This window comes from Capra hircus, chromosome 23 (assembly GCF_001704415.2).
Source record: "Capra hircus breed San Clemente chromosome 23, ASM170441v1, whole genome shotgun sequence".
NCBI classification, from domain to species: domain Eukaryota; kingdom Metazoa; phylum Chordata; class Mammalia; order Artiodactyla; family Bovidae; genus Capra; species Capra hircus.
In genome coordinates, this window is record NC_030830.1 from 25,751,915 (window position 1) to 25,774,489 (window position 22,575).

A 22,575-nucleotide genomic window follows, 5' to 3' on the forward strand; every position below is an offset into this window, starting at 1 on the left:
TTATTACCATCTCACTAGCCCATTCCTGAATCCAGTCTTTCCTTTTTTTCTTATTTCTGTCCTGACATCTTGCTTTTCTTTTTTATCCTTATATTCCCTTAATTTCTTCTCTCTGTGGATAATCATTTAATCTACCTTTTGTCCTCCTGTGCACAAAGCCCTAATAATTAGAGGCCAGAAAGCACAGATACTTCTCAAAAATCAGAGCCCTCTCTTTCTCTTTGTAGCACTGCCCTTGACCTGGACATCTCTCTCCTTAGGAACTAGATGATTGGAAACACAGACATACACACTGAAAATTCACCTAATTCATTCTTTCATTATTCACTTACATTACTGTAGTTGAACTGATAAGTGATTTTCTGTTGTAATTTAAAGGACTCTGGTGTAGCAGTCTCAAAGAAGACTACCAGAGAATCAGCTGAAAATCTCTTCATTTCTTGTCACTGGACGAAGCCTATTCACTCTCACTGACTTCCCTTTACTCAGCCAGCTCTGTGCAGTTTGTAATATTCCAGACAACTTGCTGTGGAAAGTTAAATGAAACACAACATAAACTGTAAAAACCTAAATAAATAAAAACTACTACTTTCATTATACTTTTCCACAAAAAGCTTTCCTCTGAATTTAAGTCACCAGTCTAACACATGTGTTATGCAATGGTTTTAAGGATACCAGTTAGAAGAAAAAGACATAGTCTCTCAACTGGAATGGTAAAACTTGAAGACAGAAAAGAACATGAGATTTCCCCTACATATATCCTGAGAGTCCTATATCTGAAAATGAAGACTTGGTTGTGAAGACTCAGTGATCTAGTCAAAGGAGAAGAGGAAGAAGGAAAAGAAGATCATTTGGTACTTCTACATTTATGTCTATTTGAGATGAGGAAATAAAGAGCAAGAGAGGAAAAGAGAAAGAGGGAGATTGAAAGAGAGAAAGAGTGAAGATCTAGGCTTCACTTATCAAAAGAAAGAAAAGAAAAGAAGAAGGAAAAGGAAGAACACCATGAAACAGAATATCCCTGAATCTGGCAGGTCTGACTAAACACTCTGAGGATTTCTCACTGGGGGACCTGATTCTAATGCTACTTCTACAGGATGCCTGATGACCAGTGTCTACTGATGAAGGTTAATTGTTGAATTGCTTTTTCTTCCCTAAACAAAGAGGCAAATGCATTGCCTGTGCTGTGCTCTCCTTAATACCACTCTTGTGCGGGTATTTTCTCAGCAAGCAAGAGAAATGGCTTGTGGATATTGAATACAAAGAGACAGTAGGTTCCAAACACAGCCTCCAAAAGACAAGACCGTCCTTGCACCCTGCGTGGGATGGAATGAAACTGTGTTTTGTCCAAAATTAAAAAGCCTGACCTGCGGGTCCTCAAAAGAGAAAAAGATTTCCTATGAAGGTGACATCTGGACTCCCTCCTTGCTTCTACTACTACCGCTGTTTTTACCACCATTTTCTATATTCCCATTTCTTTGCTGCAACTGTCAAAAGTTAAGTTTGAAAGTATTTTATGCAGCCCTCTTATACTAAATTCAGGTGAGGAGGGAAGTTTATGATTTCTCCAGTGGATATATTTTAAAAGGGTTTAAAGGCTCCACCATTTCTTCCAGAAATTTTAATAAGCATATAGAAATAGCCAGCTGGCTAATCCTGGGAATATCCCTTCTCCCTGTTCATTTTATAGAAAGATCCTGTGGTCAGGAAATATAAAGCTTTCAACACATTGACCACAGCTAGGATTATAGCCTCATATGGTAGACCTTTTTCCCACTGTCTTTTTCTGGGTGTTGGCAATATCCAGCCATTCTTTCATGGGTGTCGAAGCCACCTTCACCCTTCACTCACCAGGGAGAACTTCAAGATTGACTGCACTAATGAGGGAGTCTGGAATTGAGACATTGCATGTAAATCCATCAGTGTGATTAAACTTAGCATGCACACTGTGTATGCTCGGTATTTTCAAAGAGCCTGGCTATTAAATGGCTTCATATTTTTATACCTTTTGGCACCCTCATAAAAGGACTTAAGGAAACAGAATTTTTCCTCCACTGCCACAGATGGACTAAGGCAAATCTATGCTAAGAAGCTATAAAATAATTTGAAACGTCTCAGGTTCATTGGTAAATCAAGTTGGTAGCTCTGCAGAATATTTTTACATGTATAAAAATACATATATTAATAAAGTTATAAGTGTATATAAAAGCAGATATATGGTGCAAAACTTGTTAAGTTGCAAGTAAAGTAAAACCTCATTAATTCAGATTCACTTAAATCAGAATTTCTGGCCTGACAAAGGTCTGGCTGAGCAGAAGTTTTCTTTACCATATCAATAGAGAAAAGACGTGCTGAACAAATAGCCAGTGTAAACTACAGATTACAGGGAGAGTACATAAAGTGTATAAGAGAATACACTCTCTTTAGTGCTCTTGAGCACTTGAGGATACCCATTTGTATACAAATAATTGATAGTACAGTTATAAAGCTATCTTATGCATTAATCAGTACTCTAAGAATTTCTAAAACGATTCTTTAATTATTGCAGGTCCACTTTTTCTGTATACTTGAAAGAGGTAAAGCTGCATCCTTTTAATATATTCTATAGTTCAAACCTCTTACAAATATATGCAGCTCTTTGTTCAGTCGATATAAACTAGCCTGTGTCGAAATATATATCATGCTATTATACATTAATATGCTAGCCTTGTTGTTTTTGCATTTCAAGAACTGTAACAAAACAGTATTTGCATATTTCTGTGGTTCCTGCAGATACATCGTCACATTAAGTATGGCAGTATGGAATAACAGAAAGAGCATGGATCTTATCTGTTCTCTGATTACCTGTAAGGAGAGCTTCAGTCTCAATCTGAGCCTAGGTTTCTCACCTGGTAGAGTCAAAAGAAGCGCCTTTGCATCCATTTTACATCTCAGATTTGTTGCAAGAATCAAGGTAAATGATGTTACTTCAGTCAATGAAAATACTTCAGAAGGTAAAATGCAAATGTTACAACTATTTAAGCTATATAAACAATACTTTGATTTAGAAGGAAATGTTGATGAGGCGTACCATATTAAGATATCCAGATATAAACTTCAAATTCATTCTTACCTGAAAAATAGACTATGTCCTAGCTTCAGGTGAAGCCAGAGTAAAGGAAACTGGGACAATCTATAAATACATGGGCTTTGCTGGTGGCTCAGCTGGTAAAGAGTCTGCCTGCCAAAGTGGGAGATGCAAGAGACTCTGGTTTGATCCCTGGGTCAGGAAGATCCCCTAGAGAAGGAAATGACAACCCACTCCAGTATTCTTGCCTGGAAAATTTCATGCACAGAGGTGTCTGGTAGGCTACTGGCCATGGGGTCGCAGAGCTGGACAGAATCGAGCATGTGCATGCAGGCATAAACACTCGTTCTATTTACCATCTTGCTCGCTGGCTCACCATCTAGAGTGCATCAACAGGGATTGAAACCACAAGCTATTTTAGCAAGGCATCATCTTTCTCTGTCATGAGCTTCAATCACATTCACACTGAGTTATGTTAACTTATTGGCTCACAGGTAAAGAATCCTCCAGACAATGCAGGAAATGTAGGTTCAGTCCCTGGGTCAGGAAGATCCCCTGGAGAAGGAAATGACTACCCAATCCAGTATTCTTGCTTGGAGAATCCTATGGATAGAGAAGCCTGGCAGGCTACAGTCCATGGGGTCACAAAAGAGTCGGACACAGCCTAACAACTAAATAACAACAGAAACACTCACTCTTATTTAAAATAAGTGAGCAACCTGGTCTACCACGTTAGGAGGGGAAAACTATGGAGTTCTTTATCTGATGATCCTGACCCTCCAATCCCAACTACTAAGTTGGAGAAACAAATTTCACCCTCTTTTTGAAACTAATACAAAAAATTGTAATGCCAGAAGAGTATCTACTCTAAGGGATCTACTTTTTAAATACTGTACTTCAGTCCTATGGGATCAGAATTTGTTAACGCCTCTTCTTCAAAACTACTGAAAGATATGTAGAAAAACAATTTGATGCTGTTATCTAAACTAAAAACCAAAGTCCTAAGAACTTCTATAGAGGAAAGGGCACTTTGGAACTAAAGTTCTAATGGCAGTTCTGCCAGGAGCTACATGCATGAAACTGAACAAGCCGTTCTCTAAGCATCTATAAAATGAAGTGGTCAGGCTGATGACGTTAAAAGAAACATTAACATGTTAACATTCTGTCTTTCTTTAAATTCAACATATTAGCAATAGTTTCCAAATGCATCCAAGTCAGGCAAGAGAATATCCTGAGGTAAGAAAAGGTCAAGTCTCCCCTAGTGCTTTCAACATTTGTTTACAGATTTTGACATTAAAAATCATTTAAGGTTTGATCTCACCACCCCATTTGCACAGGTTCTTTTATGTGGACAGGTTTATACTTAAGTGGACAGGTTTTTCACTTAAGTATCTTAATACCAAGGCAGTTCTACCCTCACCAAGTTCTGAAAAATCCTGGAGATGATATCTATATTACTTTTATGAGTATAAGCAGCCCATATGGACTTCATTGGTCCTTAGAAACTGCTTCCTACACAGCAATTGTTCATCTAAATGAAAGAGTCACAGCTCATGTGCTTTATTTCCCTATGGAAAGTAGGCTATTCGGGCAGAAGAAGGCAACATACAAGAAGTACTGTTAACATTACTGTTTTCTGTCTCATCATACTTACTCAGGGACTATAATGCAGTGAATAAAAAAGATGCATGAATAGAGTGACAGGATGGGTCAGTTCTGAAGACAGTCATATGCTCCAATAAAAATTTTAAAAAAATTAAAAAAAGACAGTCATACTTTCAGACCCACCACCAAGAAATCCAACAAGTATATTCAATACAACTGTTCATTTAAAAGTCTCACAGAGCTAGAAAAAATTCATGACCTCCCTTGCCTTTATAAACTCAAAAAAGGTGTTTCTGGGGAACATTAACTTTCCCTTCACATCCGTATATTTCATAGACCTTTCTCTCATATTAATGAGGTTTTAGATATTACCTACAGGATCTCTAAAACCCTTGCTATATGTACTTTTGTGGCCAGATGCTTATAGAGCCAAAATCTGGTGAAGAAACCAACTGGACAGAAAGGAAACTCAACATGCATTTGATCAGCATCATGAATTATCTTATTAAACCAACCCAGGGTATGAATGATGGCAGGTCCAAAGAAGAATTAAAATCACCCACCTCTTCCCTATAGCTGAGAAGGGCCACAAAGGACCTAACTGATTATGAGGTTAGAAATTATGTTTTCAGGTTCCCATCTGGAGGCATGTTTGTTTCTTGCTGTGTGAGTTTGCTCCTCAGTTCTTCAATGGTCTGTTTTAAAAGGGTGAGACTGACTGAAACAAATGCCTCTGTCTTCAGGACTTAAAAAAAAAAAAATCATTGAAAACAATGTAGGGATATAAATGTCTGTGCCCACAGCCAAGATAAAAAATGCAAAGTCTGGGCCACCTTGCCTTTAATTTTCTAACTGCTGTTTTGTAAGGCTGTGTCATGCTTCTCAGTTCAAACACGCTTTGGCTCTTTATTATTCATGGACCTTTTTCCCAGTCAGTGGTGTTGAATAATAAAACAGCCCAGGATCAAATGGGCCAATTCTCCACGCCTGACACCAACTGCTACTGTTCGCTGGGCTCTGCCAAGCGTTGCCTCTGATAATGAGTGGGATTTGGTTAAACAGTAAATTAATGAATAATGAAATATCCAGGTTGATCAGTTAGAGAGCACGCTTGCTTTGCCCTGGGCTAAACGCTTGGGGCAGAAATTACTCTCAAACGGCACTTGCCTGGCTGCTGGTCTGGATAACTATTTTACAGCCTATTGCTTGACAGAATGCTGGGGAGGGGGAACCAGTGGGGGAGAGGAAAGGAAGAAGGACAGAGTTATTAAGAGCAAAAAAAGGGGGAGAGAGAGAGGAAGAATAACCTAGTTATCACCTTGTAGGTTTCTAAACTGCATGTGTGAGAACAAAGTCACAAATATGATCTGGAGAAGTCTGAGTTCCAAAATTCCCAACACATGTTTAACATCAAGGAGAAATGATGAATGAAAACAGTCTTCTGTGTGTGCCTGGGCACATATGAGATTAAATGCAGAACGATTCCACTGAAGATGCACATTCCTGTGTACATGTTAGAGTGAGGACATGCAGAGAAGGCGTTCAGTGTCTACTTGACAAAAAAAAACTCTACCCTTATTTTAAGGTTTCATGTTCTGATTCTTAGACGTACCCCCTTGTACGAATTTTAGAATATTAAAAATAGGGCTTTTCCAAAGAACTCCTTTAGGAAAAAAGTTTCACTTCAACTGAGCTTTCATATCCGTGTGTGTGTGTGTGTGTGTGTGTGTGTGTGTGTGTGTAGTTTATCACTTTTCAACTTTAACTTCACCCAAGAGTCTTAAATTGTTATGTAGTTTTATGCATGCATGAGTAATAGGTTTTTCTCATTCAAGATCAGCTATTTGTCCTTTATAAGGAACAAACTTTGGATCACGAAAAACCCACAGCAGAGTGCCACGAGGATACCATGGACTAAGAAAATGTGTGATTTCACTAGACATTTGTTCTGGAGATAACTTTCTCTAATTGATCATCTCTGGAATATCTTATTCTTTCAGAACTTGAGCCCCTTTCAAATGGCCTCAAGATGGGTGGACTTTGAAGTTTTACACAGTAGAAGCTGAAATACTTTTCAACAAACTGATTAACATGTGGTGGGTGTTGGTGTTTTGTCAAGTCGTTTGGGTTGGGCTTTGATTTAGTTTGTTCTTAGGCGCAAGAGAGAGGGGTCTTCACAAGAGTAGGGGGGAGGTGAGGATGTGTTCAGGAACCTCATTAACTGTTGTCAGTGCTTGAAGCAAACTCAGAGCAAGGCTAGGGAGAGAGAGGTGGACATTGTCTTCTTCTGGTGCATAGGTGACAAATGATGGGACTGTAAGGAAAGACTGCCTCATCAAGAAAGGAGCAGTATGAAGTACCTATAGCTTCAGTGTACATCATTACTACACTCAACTCCTCAGGGCCTACAAAGCAGCAAGGCCAAGTGACTGCTGCTTCCCTAGTTTCATCCCTAGAGCAGTATCATGAGCAAAGTTTTTACCTCTCTATGCCAACACCCAAACCCCTCTCCCTCAAGAAAAAATAAAATGCTCTAATTGTCTTTATTACTTTCAGACACTGGCCACCAAACACAGATGTTCACTATTGGGAATTAAAGGAAGGGCAAAGGTCACAGGGACTCAGATCAACTTGATCCCTCTTTGGATTATTTGACCCCATTGTCTGAAATGGCCCTTATCTTTGAAGAAGAAAAGAATATTTAGATTGCACATAAAAGCAAATGAAATCATTCAGTGGGTCTATTTTGTTGATATGGCTCCGGCCTGTGCTCTCCTCTCTTCCTAAAAACAGCAAAAGGGAAAATGTGTGAAAACAACCCAAGCCAGAGTCAACTGTGCTTCTGCCTCAAATCTTGGTAGTTTCCTGTCTTTAGGAATCTCTGGCCAAAAGAAGTCTCTTAAAAGTGCCTAAAACCTAAAAAACAAAAGCTAACAAAAACCGCCAAAAAAAAAAACCACAAATCTTTTCTGGGTTCCCTTAACTCATGGGACTCCTGTGCAAAAGAAAATTCACATTGGTAAATGCTCTTTCGTTGTGACGGTTTTTGTAGTCCTACTATTAGGGGAATTTCCATATTGTGATATTGTGTGTATGCGGCAGTAGGGTATGGGTGTGTGTGTATGTGTGTGTAACTACAACTCTCCCCCTACCCAGGTCTCACATGTTGTTTCTAGTAGAATTATTTGTCAATGAAGATAATGTATACAGAAAATTCAAACTGGTCCAAGACTGACACTTCGTTCTCAAAATTAGCACTACCACCTTTTGACACAGGGGTGGTAAAGAGGAGTTGGCTAGTGGAGCACAAGATTTGGTTTTACACGTTTTCTTCACATTGACTGGCATTTTCTCAGTCATTCTGTTCAACCTCTCTCCTCTTCCGCCCAACCCTACAAGGGTGGTCAGTCTAGCAATAAAATCCACTGCTGTGTAGAAGCTATCTAGAATCCCATTTCTTTCGACTCTCAGATTATAGTCGCACTCACTTTGCCCACCTGAACAGCCGGCTCACCAGGTTTTTCCAAGTTGCCTGGCCTCAACTGGCACTTCTGGACGCCAGGTTCTAGCATTCAGGACCTGGTGGTTCACACAGGGAGTGCTAGAACTCATTGGGTTGACTCGATCCGGTCCTCCACCTCATTCTATGTAGTGTCTGATTTGGGTCCGAGTTTTTCCCCCAAAGTCTTGCAGGCACTCCTTCCACACCCCCGTACCCCACTGCTCATGTGCCAGCTTCTTTTCTCCAGTCATTTGATAAAAGTCTGCACAGGAAGGGACATGTGACTGTTACAGAGGGTAGACTCTGCCCTCCCCAGAATATTCTACGCATACACGCCATGGTCGTACCCTCCTTCCAGTAAAACGTGTGGGCTAATGACATTTGACAGCCACATCCTTTAAACGTTTGCAAATACGTCCGCGAACAGGCACGTTTCCGACGTTAACTGGTGGTCCAGTCACAGATGACTGCCAAGCCTGCCCTCCGTGTGGCCCGAGCAAGTCACTCTGTGCCAAGTCCATTGGCTATTGTGCGGCTTTTTAAAATTTTTTAAGAAGCATCTTTATTTAGAGGCCTCTCCTGGCAGCAAGTGTGACCCCTATTTGGGTCTGGACACCTCTCTCTCGAGTCAGCTCCAGAAGGCAGCAGCCCTTCTGAGAAGAGAAAAGGCAAAAAGCAGCACGGTGGGCAGGAACAAATAGGTTCTGTACAAGGCCAGAAATCGCGACCTGATCTTGCTAGTTTGGAACCAGCCTAAAATGTGTTGAACTTGTGTGACAAAACGGCCCCCTCAATCTCAACATAAATAGTCTGAAAAAAGAAAAAAGGGTTGCCAACACTGCGGCAGTTCGCGAACTTGACCCCAAGGGCGCGCAGCAGAAAGCCTGACGGTCAGACTGCGCCCTGGGCAGTAGTTGGGCCACGAGATACGCGCGCTGGGGGGAGGGCCGCAGCGCGTGCGTGCGTGCGCGTGCGTAGGCGTCCGCGCGTGCGTGCTCCTTGACGCTCGGCCCTGGCACTGGTAGAGCGTGCCTAGACGCGGGCCGCGGCGCCGCGTGCTTGCGCTCAACTTGGGCAGCGGCGGCGCACGCGCGGTACATGCACACGCTGACGGCCCCGCGTGTGAATATCCGAGCGCGGGCGCCCAGTTTCCGCATTGGTGTCTGCGGCTGTGTCCTGGAAATGTGGGATAAAGACGGTGGGAGAGCGCCGGCCTGTGACCTGGGGGAGGGGCACGGAGGGACCCGAGCCAAGAAAGTGGACCCGGGTAGGCGATTGACTGACCTCCTCTTCTGGAAGCGCTGAGATTATTTATGAGGCCTGATTTAAAAGTAGTGGCTGCCAGAGAAGTGAAAAAGGAGCTCACCCCAAGCTATAAGAGAAGTTATAGTCGCGAGAATGCTGTTTATGACAGTATAAATCAATGTGGAGCTTGTGATGGGAAATATGGAGAACGTGAGTTTGGGATAGACTCAACGAAACAAAATCAAGAAGGAAAAATGAGTTTTCTCCCTCCGTGTTCTGCCCCCGCGCAATTCCTTTCCAAGGAGCCCAGGATTCCTGCCTGGAAGCTGGGGCGGGGAGATCCCACTCCATGGCCAAGTGTCTTCCCCAGCTGAAACGAGGCTTGTTGGAGGACGAGAGAATACATGTAAATAAACAACGTAGAAGATTTATGGGAAGGCGTTCAATTTTATAGGACTGTATTTATAGAGCCAGCGCTGGCTCACTTATAAATAGATTAATGGGAAGCTAAAATTAATGGACTTCTGAGCCGCACGTTTAATTTCTGAGGCTTCGACGTGACAGGTAACCGCCTTCGAAGTCATTCGTGGAAGGCAGCCTTCGTTGGGAGTCATGAGCGCCCCCAAGAAGATTACACGTCCTATCCGTGGTGGCTTTAAGCGCTGGTGCCTGCGGTCCCTGGGGAAGGACCCCCATGGGACTTTTTTGCAAATGAAGAGAAAGAACGTGGCCGCATTAAAAAAAATAATCGGTTCTTCTTCCTCCTAGCATTATTTTTAATGGGCCCATATAAGCCTTTAATGCGGGCGGGCGAGCAGGCTGACTTCGGGGGCACTGGAAGCCTCGCACCCGGGATGGCTGCCTCCAGGCAGGCTGGGGGCGGCAGAGAAACCTCCTTCAAGGTCACTCAGGACCCCCGCAGGGCCCGTGATCAGGGTCCACGGCCTAGCGATTCCAGTTTCCCTTCTTTCCTTACTACTTCCGCGGCCTGGTTAAGGCAGTAACAAAAGCACGGGAGGAGGAGCTGTAACTAGCAGCCCAGGGCCATTTTTGTTAGGCAAGGCTCTTTGGCTGCCTACCTCTTCCCTTTCTTCCAGTTCTTTCCACACATTCAGGCCCCTCAGGACTTTGAGTTTTGCCTAGTAAAGGTGATTGTCTTATGGTGGTGGGAAGAGAGGATGATCTGGAATTTACCTATGGAATAATAGATGGCCGGTCTGTTTCTCCAGAGCTGGTGTTAACCCTTCAGTAGGTAAGTTTGCGGTAGGATATGGAAATTACTCATCACTCCCTTTGTGAATTCCCAGTAGTAACCAACCCTTCGCTGGCCAAGAAAGCAAAAGAAAACGAAACTCAGTATACCTGAGGCAGAGACAAAGGCATACACCTATTTTCTTTCTAGATAAATGCATTGCAGGCCCTCTTAATCACGCTTTTTTTTTTGAAATTCCTTCTACTTTCCTTCTCTTTCTTGATTCAGTCATTTATAGTTCTAGCCAGGATAACCCCCCTTTTTTAATTAGTAAGGAAGTCAAGAAGTGGAAAATCTCACAGAAAGCAGATTCCATTGTCCCTTCTGTCTTTCCCTATAGGGAAGTCCAAGTGGGAATGAGTCATCTGAAAAACAGAAAATTGATATAGAAGGCATATTATTAATTACCTGAGTACCAACTATATGCGAAGCACTGTCCTAATCTGGGTTTACCAGTTACCTAGGTTTAACTTTGCTAGTTACCCTTAAATATATATACATGTTGTTGTTCCTGCTGTCTATAATTAAACCTAGACAATGTTGGAAAGGAACTTTACAGATAGAGACTTTGAGGTCCAGAGAGAAACAGTGACTGGTCCAAAGTGTGCAACAGCTTGGACAAATTTACTTTCCTAGCCTTAGGGAAGACACCAAGCCTTGGGATGAAATACAGATTGAGAAGATGTTTGATTACTGCAGCCCATTAACCCAAATGAGAAATGCTCTGGCTTCTCTGGTCATCCTCTGAGCCTAAGGTAGGAACCCTGTTTCCTCCTCTGGTCAAGGGAGCTTTTCCTCACTTATTTACGGAGGGCCTGGCACTGCTGGTGAGGTCAGGGTGGGATTCAGTCCTGACATGAGCCAGTTAACTTCCCCAGATCCCAAGGTGTAAGGCACAGGAGCTCTGGTCTGGTGGGCTACTTTCTTACACCATCTCCTTCAAAGAACATCATGCCAGAATGCCATCTCACTCGCAACAAGAGGGGAGCACCTTCTTTGACTTGGACCCAGAGATCCATAGTGCCTGGGACACAGAGTCTTTTAGTTATCTAGAAAGTAAATAATTTGACAACTTGATTTTTTTAAAGGGCAAAATAAGCCAAGAGATGCAACTAACAAGAGTTTTTATTGCAAATTCGGTGAAAAATAGAGAATAGTGTCAATTTGGAATTTTAAAAAGTCAAAAACACCTTCTAGTGAAAACAAAAGTGTCCATTTTTCTGAGAAGCAAAATTTATTGTATTTATTGTAAGAAAAACACTGCCTGTGTTTATATGATGGAGTGGGGGACAAAAAGGAAACCTTGGCTATACTCTTTCTGTCTGTAGAATTAAACAGTATGTTCAAGAAACTGAAGATGAAAACACAACAAAAACACAACAATCTTTTATTTATGTAAATCAGATCAACACTGGACAATAAACCAATTTCTACCCATTACCATAACAGCTTGTCTATAAAGAACAGAAAAATTCAGAGAGGATTCTACCTAGGGTCAAGCGGTTTTTTTTTTTTTTTTAACCACCCATTCACAGAGGTATAGATTCACAGATAAATAATCCCAAACTACTTGGCTCGCCATATTTACACATTCCCATTAAATTAAGCATAAATAAATATATACAAACTTAACATGGATACCCTCCAGAGCTCTTCTCCTGAAGAGTCAATAGATTGATATTTCTCGATTGTGTGTCAAAAACGTTAGTGAGTGAGAGACCAACTCAACCGAGGAGTCGATTTTGGCATTTCAAGAATGGTGTTCATTCTACTTTTTAAAAGAAAACAAAACGAATTTTGTTATTTTTTTTAACCCTATAATTTAACATACATCGGCACAGGAGGGGGGGAAACACTGGGCTCTTGAGGCAACATCAGATGGTTTAAGTTTATTTCCTTTCCACATAATGTATTATGCATACAGAATATCAGATGTGATGACAAGTTGTCTATAAACACGCTAAGTAGGAATGAATTGCCCTTTTAGGTAAGGCTTTGTACCGGAGGAACAGCGTGTAGATAAGTTGGGGGTTTCAGGATTTCCATTCGAACAAAGTTTTCATAGGATCTAAAATAATTGCTTGAGAGAAAGTGGTTTCCTTGGCCAAAGAAAATAAAACAGCCATGTCTTTGAAACTTTGAAAGTGGAGAAAGCTAAGGATGCGGTGTCAGAGAGAAGGAAAAGAAAATGCAAGCTAACTGCGAGGGAGAAAATTACCTTCCCAGTTTGGGAGAGAAGTTAACGATCACTTGGATGATGAAATCCTCACTCAAAACAGCCCTTCTTTTCTCTCTCTCTCTCCTCCTCCCAGGAGAGCCACCATACATATAAGAGGAGGCAGGATTGGACAGACTGGTCAGAAAACCTTTAGAACCTCCAAAGGAACTTACAGAGTGAAAAGTGTGAAGGCAGCGCTGCCATATCCTGACTCTTCCTTCCTACCTTTAGCTCTTACTTTGGGACAGGGCACTTAAGAGGTTTGGATACAGTGTCTTAAGAGGGCAGGGGTGCAGGGGAGAGCTGCGACTCACCTGTTTAGTTTGAAAACAAGGCTCAAAGGGGCTTGTTTTAAACGTTTCCCTTGACTTAAAAGACAAAGCCTTGCGTTAATCCCACTGTTTATTGATTTATGGGCCCAAGGAAACCAAATCTTTTAATAACTCAATTATCAGATAAACGTAGCAGGCCTAACGAAAGCAAGGAGGCGGGAGTCATACATGAAAGGAGAAATGAGGGAGGGAAAGGGGGCAGTGAGCTCTATCCACGTGTGTGTGGGGTGGGGTGGGGAGTTGCAGGGAAGGGATGCCAAGGGCTCTGTTCAGCCCGGGCGGGAGGAACGCGCACTGAGAGGGGCGAAGGGGCGACGAACGAGGCTGCGCAGCCCAGTAAGACAATTCCTACCCATGACCCGCCTTTAGGAGCCTGAGGGTGGAGAGTTTTCATCCTGGCAAAGGCGGGGGAAGCTTCCGATCCCCTGGACATTTCTAGGCCACTCGCCCTCGGGGAGCAGGCGCCCCTGGCAGCCGCTGGCAGTTAGGGGCTCGAGCAGCACTGAGACCCCTCTAGCCTGCAGCCCTCGGGGCGCCGCCCCATTACCTACTGGAGCACCGGGCTTTCTCGGTCGCCTTAGCCCTTAGGGTGAGACCGAGAGCGGGAAGGGCCCGCGCGGCCCGCGGCCCCTCCAGCGGCTGATTCTATGTCCTCAACACGACTGGGCGCGAGTGGCCCCCACGCTCTCGGGACCTGCACAGTAAGAGCAAGGCGCATCCATCGCGTCTCTCGCACGTCACACGCGTGGGGCGCGTTGCCCTGCAAGGAAAGGAGACGATGGTTTTCAGTGCAGTTTCTCCTTTCTGCCTTTGGCAATCAGAATACGTCTTATGCAAGCGGCCAGGCCCTCGGACAAAGGCGCAGGCTTCTAAGCTAGGAAGGGATGGAGCATCTACACGCTCCATGAAGTCTAGCTCCCGACCTTTGTACTCGTATCAACTCATCTATGTCTGGGCCCTGCACATCCAGAAGTCCTCAAAGGAGCTGACAGTGGATGGACTGGGGTCTGACATCAACCGTTGCTTGGGCCCTCCTGATGACCTAAAACCAGGTCCCTAACTCCCTCCCCCATAAACATGTCAGCGCAAAACTTTCATCAGGTTCCTAAGTCCCACCCTTCAACCTTCCCCCTCCCCAGGCCAAGGCCCCAGGGGTGCCGGCCTAAGAGTCCCAGTGGGTCCTAACTGTAAATTCTGCAGAACAGACCTCTGGAGCTTTATCTTCAAGAGATGCTGCAAACCTCCTAATGCCTACTTTGGTTAAAGAGATGCGTTCATTCACATTCTATTTTAGAGATCTCACCCACTTATACCCCTGGGGATTTCCCACTGCTTTGGGGATGGTGGGAACAATGGATTTCAGATTTTATTTCATGATAATGCTCAGGTAAAGCCCAAGAAAGGAGCTGGGCTGCCAGAAATGAGAGATATTAAGTGCATGAGACTTCATCCACCGGGAATAGCCCCAGTGTATCCAGACGGTAACATTCAAAGCTGAAGTACATCTCCTTTCACTTTGCGTTATTTTACCATTATTGTCAAAACAAGTGCATGTCTTGGGGGGGGGGCGGCATTATAAAGCATCTTTTAAGAAAGTAATTGCTGCTGAAACACAGGAGCTTGCACCACCCTTCTTCCCAGGACCACTCAACCACCCCCAAAGCTGCTGCTTTTCCCAAAATTGCCAAAGAGCTCAAGGAAATGGAATCCATTTTAAAGGCGAGTCAGTAATATTAAAATATTGGGCTCCAAGAACCCTTACTCCTCTCCCCTAAAATTCACTTAGCTGCTCCCCACTCCTCCGGAATTCCATGTTGAAGTATCTGTTAACTACTAGACTCAAAGCTGCTTCAATCTCTTATTGGCCACTTTCTAAATTATTCCCTTTGAGCTTCTTTAAAGAAGTGCACCTGCAGAATTCTGACACACAGGCTTTGATTAAAAAGGGATCGGATTTTTTTTTCTCTGTACCTTATAGATTGTGTAGGAAGCCCAAGTCCTCTTTGAAGAAGCTCATAAACCATGCGGGCAAAGCTTTGGAAAACAGAAGAGAATGAAATGGTACATACCCCTCCGAAGGAATTACATAAATCAACGTATTCATATTGTGTTTTGCTTTTACTATTGTTCTTAAAATTGGTAGATGACACAAATAGGATAACAAATGCAAGATGCTCTGTAGGCAGATGCCAGCAAGGCTGGGAACTAGTAAGGTTTCTGAAAGCAACTGATGATGAGTCTGAATCAACTTATTGGTCCGGATTTTCCTCGGCTGCGGGAGCCTCCGCTCGGCCGGACGGCCAGCCCCAGAGCTGCAGCCACCGCCAGCGACCCCGAGGGCCTCCCGCCCCGCCCGCCCTCGCCCTCCCTAATTATGCAAACGGCCCGGGAGCTGGGGCACCGGTGAGTTAAGGACGCTGGGCGGGGCGGGGGCATCGAGGGGACCGCAATCACCGTGCCTGGGGGCTAACCACACGCCTTTTCATCCCAGAAGATTCCCGTGACAGCCAGAGGGAAGAAGGGCAACGTAGAAAAGGGTGGCTGGGAGAGGGGTGAGGTGAGGTGGAAAGGCGGGGACTGCCAGTTTCCTAAAAATATATTAAAAATTTGAAAAGTTCGTGCGTCTCAGTCAACCAGCTCTCAAAGCACTGACACCACAAGGTTTCTCCGATTTTCTTCCAATAAGTTAGCGTTTTCTCATGTTTAGTCTTACGTTTATTTTCCAAAGGGAAAAAAAAATCATGTTTTTATTATTATTATCAGTATTACTAAGCTCGAAAGAACCGAAGTGGAAAATCCGGACGGTGGTCTCCAAGTGTATCTTGAAATAGACACTGAGAACCGATACTGTTGCTCCGTGGTACGCCTCAGTTTTGTTTGTTTAAGTTATTTAGTTTTGTTTTTTAAAATTTTGATTGTATGTGTATCTACCTAATATAATTCTTCCACAGCCAATCCAATATTTTTAAAGCTAAAATTAAAATTTGTTTCTGTTTTCCTTTTGTATTTAAAACATTTTTCCTTTTTTTTTAATTTTTCATTTCCTGTGTTTCTCCTCCTTGTCGCCAGTTTTACTACCTGGGCCTTCCCCAGACGTGTGCCTGTTAGTGGTGGTGTTGTTCAAGAACATCTTGTCCATGCCTTTGAGCGCCTCGGTGAGATAGTTCTGCAGGGCCGTGAGCGCGGCGCAAATGGCCGGGGCGCCGAAGCCATGCGTGATGAGGCTGAAGTGCGTGAGGCAACTCTGGATCCCCGGCTCCAGGATGGGGCTGGGCCGGCTGTTCCCGATCGGAGTCCGGTCCTGAGCCAGCAGATCCGTAAATTCTTTACAAAGTTGCCTGTAAATGGGGCGGGAGAGGAACAACAACCACAATAACAAACAAACACACACCACCCTCAGTGTCGTTGTCATTGGCATTAGAAAGGAGACTGCTCACACAAGCCCAGAGGCGCCCGGTCACCGGAGAGCCGGGGAGCGAGGCTAATGCGGGCGATTCCGCTCTGTTTCCTTTCCCAGTGCTCGGCCGGCCTTCTCGAGCAGCTGGGACTGGAAGGAAAGCGAGGGTGGGGAGGTGAGGCACCCCTTCCATCCCAAAGCCTGGCCTTTTTCGGCAGCCCCCTCCCCTGCCCATTTCCCACCCCGCCACCCGCCACCCCCACCCCTTCATTATGCAGGAAATTGCATAAACCCCGCTTTGGGAAAATCCTTAGGCTTTTAGCATTTGATTTGGAATATTCAGTCATTTTTAGCTCTTACTTGACAGTTCTCTTTAAAGCCCTTTCCCCCTCCTCTCTCCTGCCTCTCCAACCTCTTGGCGATCAGGCTCAGAAAGCCCAGAAAGATTTAGAGCCCTGGGCCACAAGCCTGTCCCTCTCACAGAAGCAGATTGCTGGAGCTGTGCATGGCCCAGGGCAAGCAACTGTTTATTCCAGGAGAGAATGCTGATTCCATTCAAAGCAAAAAGCTGTTTACCTGCAGTATTTGTGAAGGGAGGTATTCCCACCACCACCACCTCCCCTTTTTTCCCCTTTCTTTTAAAGTGTAGGCTACGGAGGATCTTTGTACAACAGGATTGTTGTCCATATAAAAGGAGTCCCACATTGTTTAAATAAAACTAAAGCTAGATGGTTAAGACTCCAGGGAGGGGAGATTTTTATTTGTTGAAGGTTTTTAATTCCTTAAGGCACCCAAATCTCCCAGCCTGAGAAATCTTGCATGCCTAACTACGGACTGAACTTACTTGAGAAATTTTTAATATAGGAGATGGACAAAAGGATTTTAGCCCTGAAGGCCCAAAGGCTTGGTTCGCTGTGGTCAGAGGCGTGGCATCCCAAAGGTCATAGCCTTTCACAGACTGGCAGGCTTCCGTCAGCCTTCCTCCACCTGGTCTCCAGGATGGTGAGAAAAGAAAAACTAGAGAACTCCAACCCCAGGCCTCCCTGGGATGGTCTGACACTTGGTGACACCTGGCCTGGCCAACAGATGAATAGGGCCAGTGCCTGGAGGCTCATGTGAATGACTCTGGGGCACCTATTCCAAGGGGATTACTCCCAGGAGAAGTAACAGCCAAAGGAGTGGAAAACACCTCCTCCCCCACCTGCAACAGCCAGAAAAGGCTTCTGGTTTTAAGACTGATGGGTAGAAGACACTACCAGGCATGCTCTCACTGGTTTCTCTGTTCAAAATGCAGGCATACATCATCCCAACCAGGAAGAAACAGGTAACAGTTTTGACCTAAATAGGGCAGTTTCTTAAGTCAGAAGTTCCTCAGAATCACCTGTGGGGTTCAAACAAACACATCCAGGCCTCCACTCACACCTTCACCCTCCCTGAATGGGTTAGGGTTAGGGTTACCCATTCAGGGAGCCTGGGGCTAGGTCCACGAATAATTATCTTGGAAATGCTCCCCAGACAATTCTGATGCTCACCTCAGGTTAAGAAATGCTGGCCTAAGAGAAGCCACAAGCACTCCTCAGGGAAACCACAGAGTTGTTTGTGGAATCCTGTTATCTAATTTATCCAGTTTGGCTTTAGTTTTTCCCCAAAGTACCTTTACTCTTTTATAAAGCACCAAACAGTTCCCCTGCCGCTAGCCACCAAGGGCAAGGGGTGGGAGGGCAATTTACTGACAAAGATCTATTATATTGCTAGTTAGTACATCAAGGGAAACCTTCTAAAAAGAGGTGGGTGCCAGGTTTTGATCGTTGGAAGGGATGGTTAAAGGCTTTCCTGAAGTTTGTACTCATTACCAATGTGCCAAAAAGGAAATTCTGAACTGCGGAGAACAAATGCTTAGAGTCAAACATTTTAAATCTTCAAAGCCCAAACTGGGGTCTGTAAGCAATTAAAGTTCTGGGACATTAATATTTTTTGACCCTGCGGAAAGGGGCAATCAAATTCCAATCACGTCTCAAAAACATCTGGACAAATTTGAGCAAATGATTTTTCAGCCTTCCATATATTTCTTTAAATTACGCTGTCAACGGAACAAACCGCGTCCTGGAGCACTAAATAAATGAGTGCCGCTGCTTGGGCCGCGCCTGCGAGAGAAACGTGCGGGTGCACGCAGCGCCGCCCACTGAAGGCCTGAGCCGGCCATAAAACACCAGCAATATGACATCGAAGCCAAAGACAGGAGTAAATCAAATAAATAGAAAACCCACTGTAAAAGTTCAAATGAGCTCTAGACCTAAATTTAGCCAGAGATTTACTAGTTTCCCCTCTGGAGTTGTAGTAAATTCTACGTCTGTGGAAGATGCCAAACAGCAACGTTGGAAAGAGAGTAATTAGAGCTGAGGGTAGAGATGGGTACACGTGGCTGACATATAGACACCCTGAGCAAGCACACGTGGCTGTGTGAGGAGGGCAGGAAGATGTGCAACCTGGGCAGAAACAAGCATCCAGGGATGCAGGAAGAACTGGAATAAGGCCCCCACCCCGCAAAGGTCTGCCTGTCACCCCCAGGGCTGGAGATGTGAATTGTTAAAAAAGCCTGGATTCCGATTAATAAAGCCATCCTTCTCAAAATCTCGGAAACAGAGGAGACTGACGCACACACACAGCCCCTAATCAACCCTGAGGGGTGGGCACGCACAGCGGGGTGGAGCTGGGAGGGCTCCCTACCAGCAATCTGCAAGCTTTCGCCACTGAGCTGGGAGCTCCCACCGACTCCTCCCAAATGAGGTGGCTGCGCAGGATGGGAGTAGGGAAGAGTTTAGGACACTCACTTGGTGGCCAGCAGCATATTCTTCCGGGAGTGCAGGTCACTGGGGTCCGTGTGCTGCCGGTTCAAATATTCAGAAACAGCTTTGGCGGGAAACTCCGTTTCGCAAATATACCCAAAATCCCGAGCTAAATGAACAGCTTCTCCTGAAAAGACAGCCGCAGAGGAAATAATCAGCACCCAAGACCTTCCCAAGATTAGGAGGTGTTTCCTGATCTATTGTTATTGTTCACAAAACAGGTCTTGGGGGCAGTAGCAAAGGTGGTACAGACGCCCAGATGAACATGGTTCTCAGGCCATGATTAAAGTTAATGGAACAAACTATTCCTGCTGCTCCTTCCAGCCTCTCCCTGATCACGCTTCCAGTCAAATCCTAGCTAGGCATCCCCTGAATAGTTTCGGGTCTCCCACACCCCAGCCCTAAGGGAAAGGTGGGCCACTTTTGGAAGCCACCCTGCAATTGCACCTAGACAGACAGTGCTGAACATTCAAGCCAGATCTGCCCCCCACCCTTTTTTTAAGCATCTAACATGTTAACTCCTACTTTAAATAAAATTTAAGTCTTCCTAACTTTTGTATCTTCCTATAATTAATACATACAAATATAGATCCCTGTGTGCCTATGTCCACATATACTAAAGAATATGTAAATCATATATGGATCAGTGTCTATCCAGCAATGAAATATTTATTCTCCTTGTCAGTTTCCTGCTAGGTAGGTTTCAGGTTTCTCCTCTTCAGAGGTTCCTGCCATCATTCTCCTAGTTAAGGACTTTCTACGGCACAAAGATGACACAGCAGCTATAGAAAACCTGGACAGCGGAGAGACTCCTCAATTTAGTGGAAACCCCTTTCGAATAAAGCATTATTACCCTTTAAAAACACAGCCTTAGGGGTTCAAGGGAAGATCTTAACATAAAAAAGAGATGTGCTGAATTATCCCATAGCCACATTATTTGTAAGGAGCATGACTACTTTTAATCATCATTAGCATAGTAACCAAACACTTCCAACTTACAACAACTCATAACACTGAAAACTGCCAATGGAATATTGGCATTTCAGTGGGTTTTCCAGTTCCTTTCCTTTTCCACCCAAATCCCTGTCTTGGGCTGAAATTACCTTGACTGCTTTTCAAAACGAAGATTGTGATTTTAGCAATATGCTAAAGGGCAAAAAGTAAAACCCCCAGGCTGAGAGGCAACCACTAATAAGTGTGGTCTGGAAATTTGGTCACCTCTGCCTCTAGAGGATAAGTTTGGGCCAGGCAACTTTGCCTGAAAGATGGCAAAGTGCAATGCCTGTCAATGTGATGACTTTATGGTTGCTGCCTAAATATTCTAAGATCCTCTGCTCCAAAAACTAACTCCCTGAAGGAATGTCATAATATCGTACCCATAAAAATAGAAGAAAAAACCAAACCTACATGTTAGACTCTAGAGAAGATTCTACAACTTCCTCTATCAGGCCCTTCTGGCTGTATTTCCTGTGTCTTCCACAACCCACAAATTCAAATGCAGATCCACTTGTTCTAGATTCTGGAGAAGGTCCTGTTTATTACATACCATAAATATCATCTCCAATCCCAAAATGATGAGCAAACTAGAATGTGCTTGTTATAAGTATGGGCCTTTAAATTTACAACTGACGATCATACATGACTCCCCTCCATGTTTCCTAACTGGCCCCTCCCACTCCCCTCATCCCCAACCCGTATTTCTCCTAGGTCACTGGTCTTATGAAGCTCTATTTCAATAAATCCCAGGTAATCAGCGGGAGATAGGGGCCCTGGAAGTGACATGAGTTTTAAAATAACCATTAGAGATCATGAATGCAACAATAATTTCACAAATCAACAGTGTGTTTACTACCACTGAGGATTCGGAGGTAAAATTTGGGAAGGAGAGGAGTATAGAAGGGATTGCTGGTTACAGTTATTCTTGAGTTTGTTAGAGGTTGTTTCAGGTACCATGTCCTGCACCTGGAGGCACCTGCACTGGCTTGGAGGCCAGACCTGAGCACTCTCCAGAGCGCAGGGACCTGTGCACACATCCCTTGGCCTCTGGACAATTGCCACTCCCTCTAAGTAAAAAGACCTTTGAACTTTTCAAGCAAACGCTTGACATCCAACTCATAAGGGCACAACAATTGCAATGATTTCCAGTTAATCATGAAACGTGTAAAATGTCAGCTTTCAGCCAACAGTTAAACTCTGCCACTTCGTGAAATGGCCACACGTCTTGCTTACCTTCCACCAGGGAGGTGAGTAACGTGACATTTGCTGCTTTGCGTCTGCCAGCGGGTAAATTCAAACCGATTTTTTCTAGCCTTTCTCGCAAAGATCTCCCTCCATTTTTCGATTTGGCTCTGAAATTGCAAGAATTAACATTCTGATTAACCTCAGAGTGCTCCCGAAACAAAGTTTAGATTTAGCAATCTAAAGCCCAGTGGAGCTTGAAGAGGTTTTAACTTGAGGTTAGCACTTTTTTTTTTTTCTTCCTTTTGGTTATTTGCTGATAGTTTGCTGAGGTTTGCTTAATTTCTGCAGTACAGAGCATAAAAAAAATTGAGTCATTCTTTTATCTCATGAGAATAAAAAATGACACCAGATGGGAATAATTAGGATGTAGGCTGTGGGTCCAGAGAAGGTAGAAGTTGCACGTGCATAAGCCCAGCTCTTTCCTGGTCATGGAGCCAGAGAGGTGAGCCAAAGCCGGCAAGTACAACCTTGCCGAAAGATGGGAAGAACTGGGTGGTTCAGAGAGGAGAAGGCTCAGCCTCAAACAGGTGGGCTTTGAGAGTAAGAGGTCAAGAGTCACAATAAAATGGAGTTGGGTTAAAAGGGGAAGGAAGACTGAAACATGAAACTAATGATGATGTTAGCAATCATAATAACAGTAAAACTAGCACGAGAGTTTAGTTGCATGATAAGCACTTTATATTGATCATCTCACTTAATCTCATAGTAAGTTTCATACACACACCCCCTCAATTCCTAGGGGTGATTGAAAGAAACTTCTACACTGTAGAGCTCAAAGGACTCATGTGAAATTGAACTACAAAATAGAGCAGAGCAAAAGGACTCAAAGTGAAAAAAGTCTGTGGGTCACACCCTTACTTCTTCCCAGTT

The 22,575-nt window shown here is 44.0% G+C and overlaps 1 protein-coding gene across 5 annotated transcripts in view; it reads right to left on the reverse strand.

The window, feature by feature from the left end:
• The window catches only part of TFAP2B (transcription factor AP-2 beta), a 29,189-nt gene continuing 18,496 nt past the window's right edge, over window positions 11,883–22,575 (reverse strand). For 2 of the 5 annotated variants that reach the window (XM_013973887.2, XM_018039253.1), the window contains 4 exons: window positions 21,694–21,812; window positions 19,450–19,591; window positions 16,300–16,559; window positions 11,883–15,255 (listed from right to left, as the gene is read on the reverse strand). In XM_013973887.2, the coding sequence (XP_013829341.1) occupies window positions 15,194–15,255; window positions 16,300–16,559; window positions 19,450–19,591; window positions 21,694–21,812 (583 nt within the window). In that variant the 3' untranslated portion in view covers window positions 11,883–15,193. Of the gene's footprint in view, window positions 15,256–15,920; window positions 16,560–19,449; window positions 19,592–21,693; window positions 21,813–22,575 lie in introns of those variants that run through there. The other 3 variants (XM_005696407.3, XM_018039252.1, XM_013973886.2) reach the window with 2 other exon arrangements.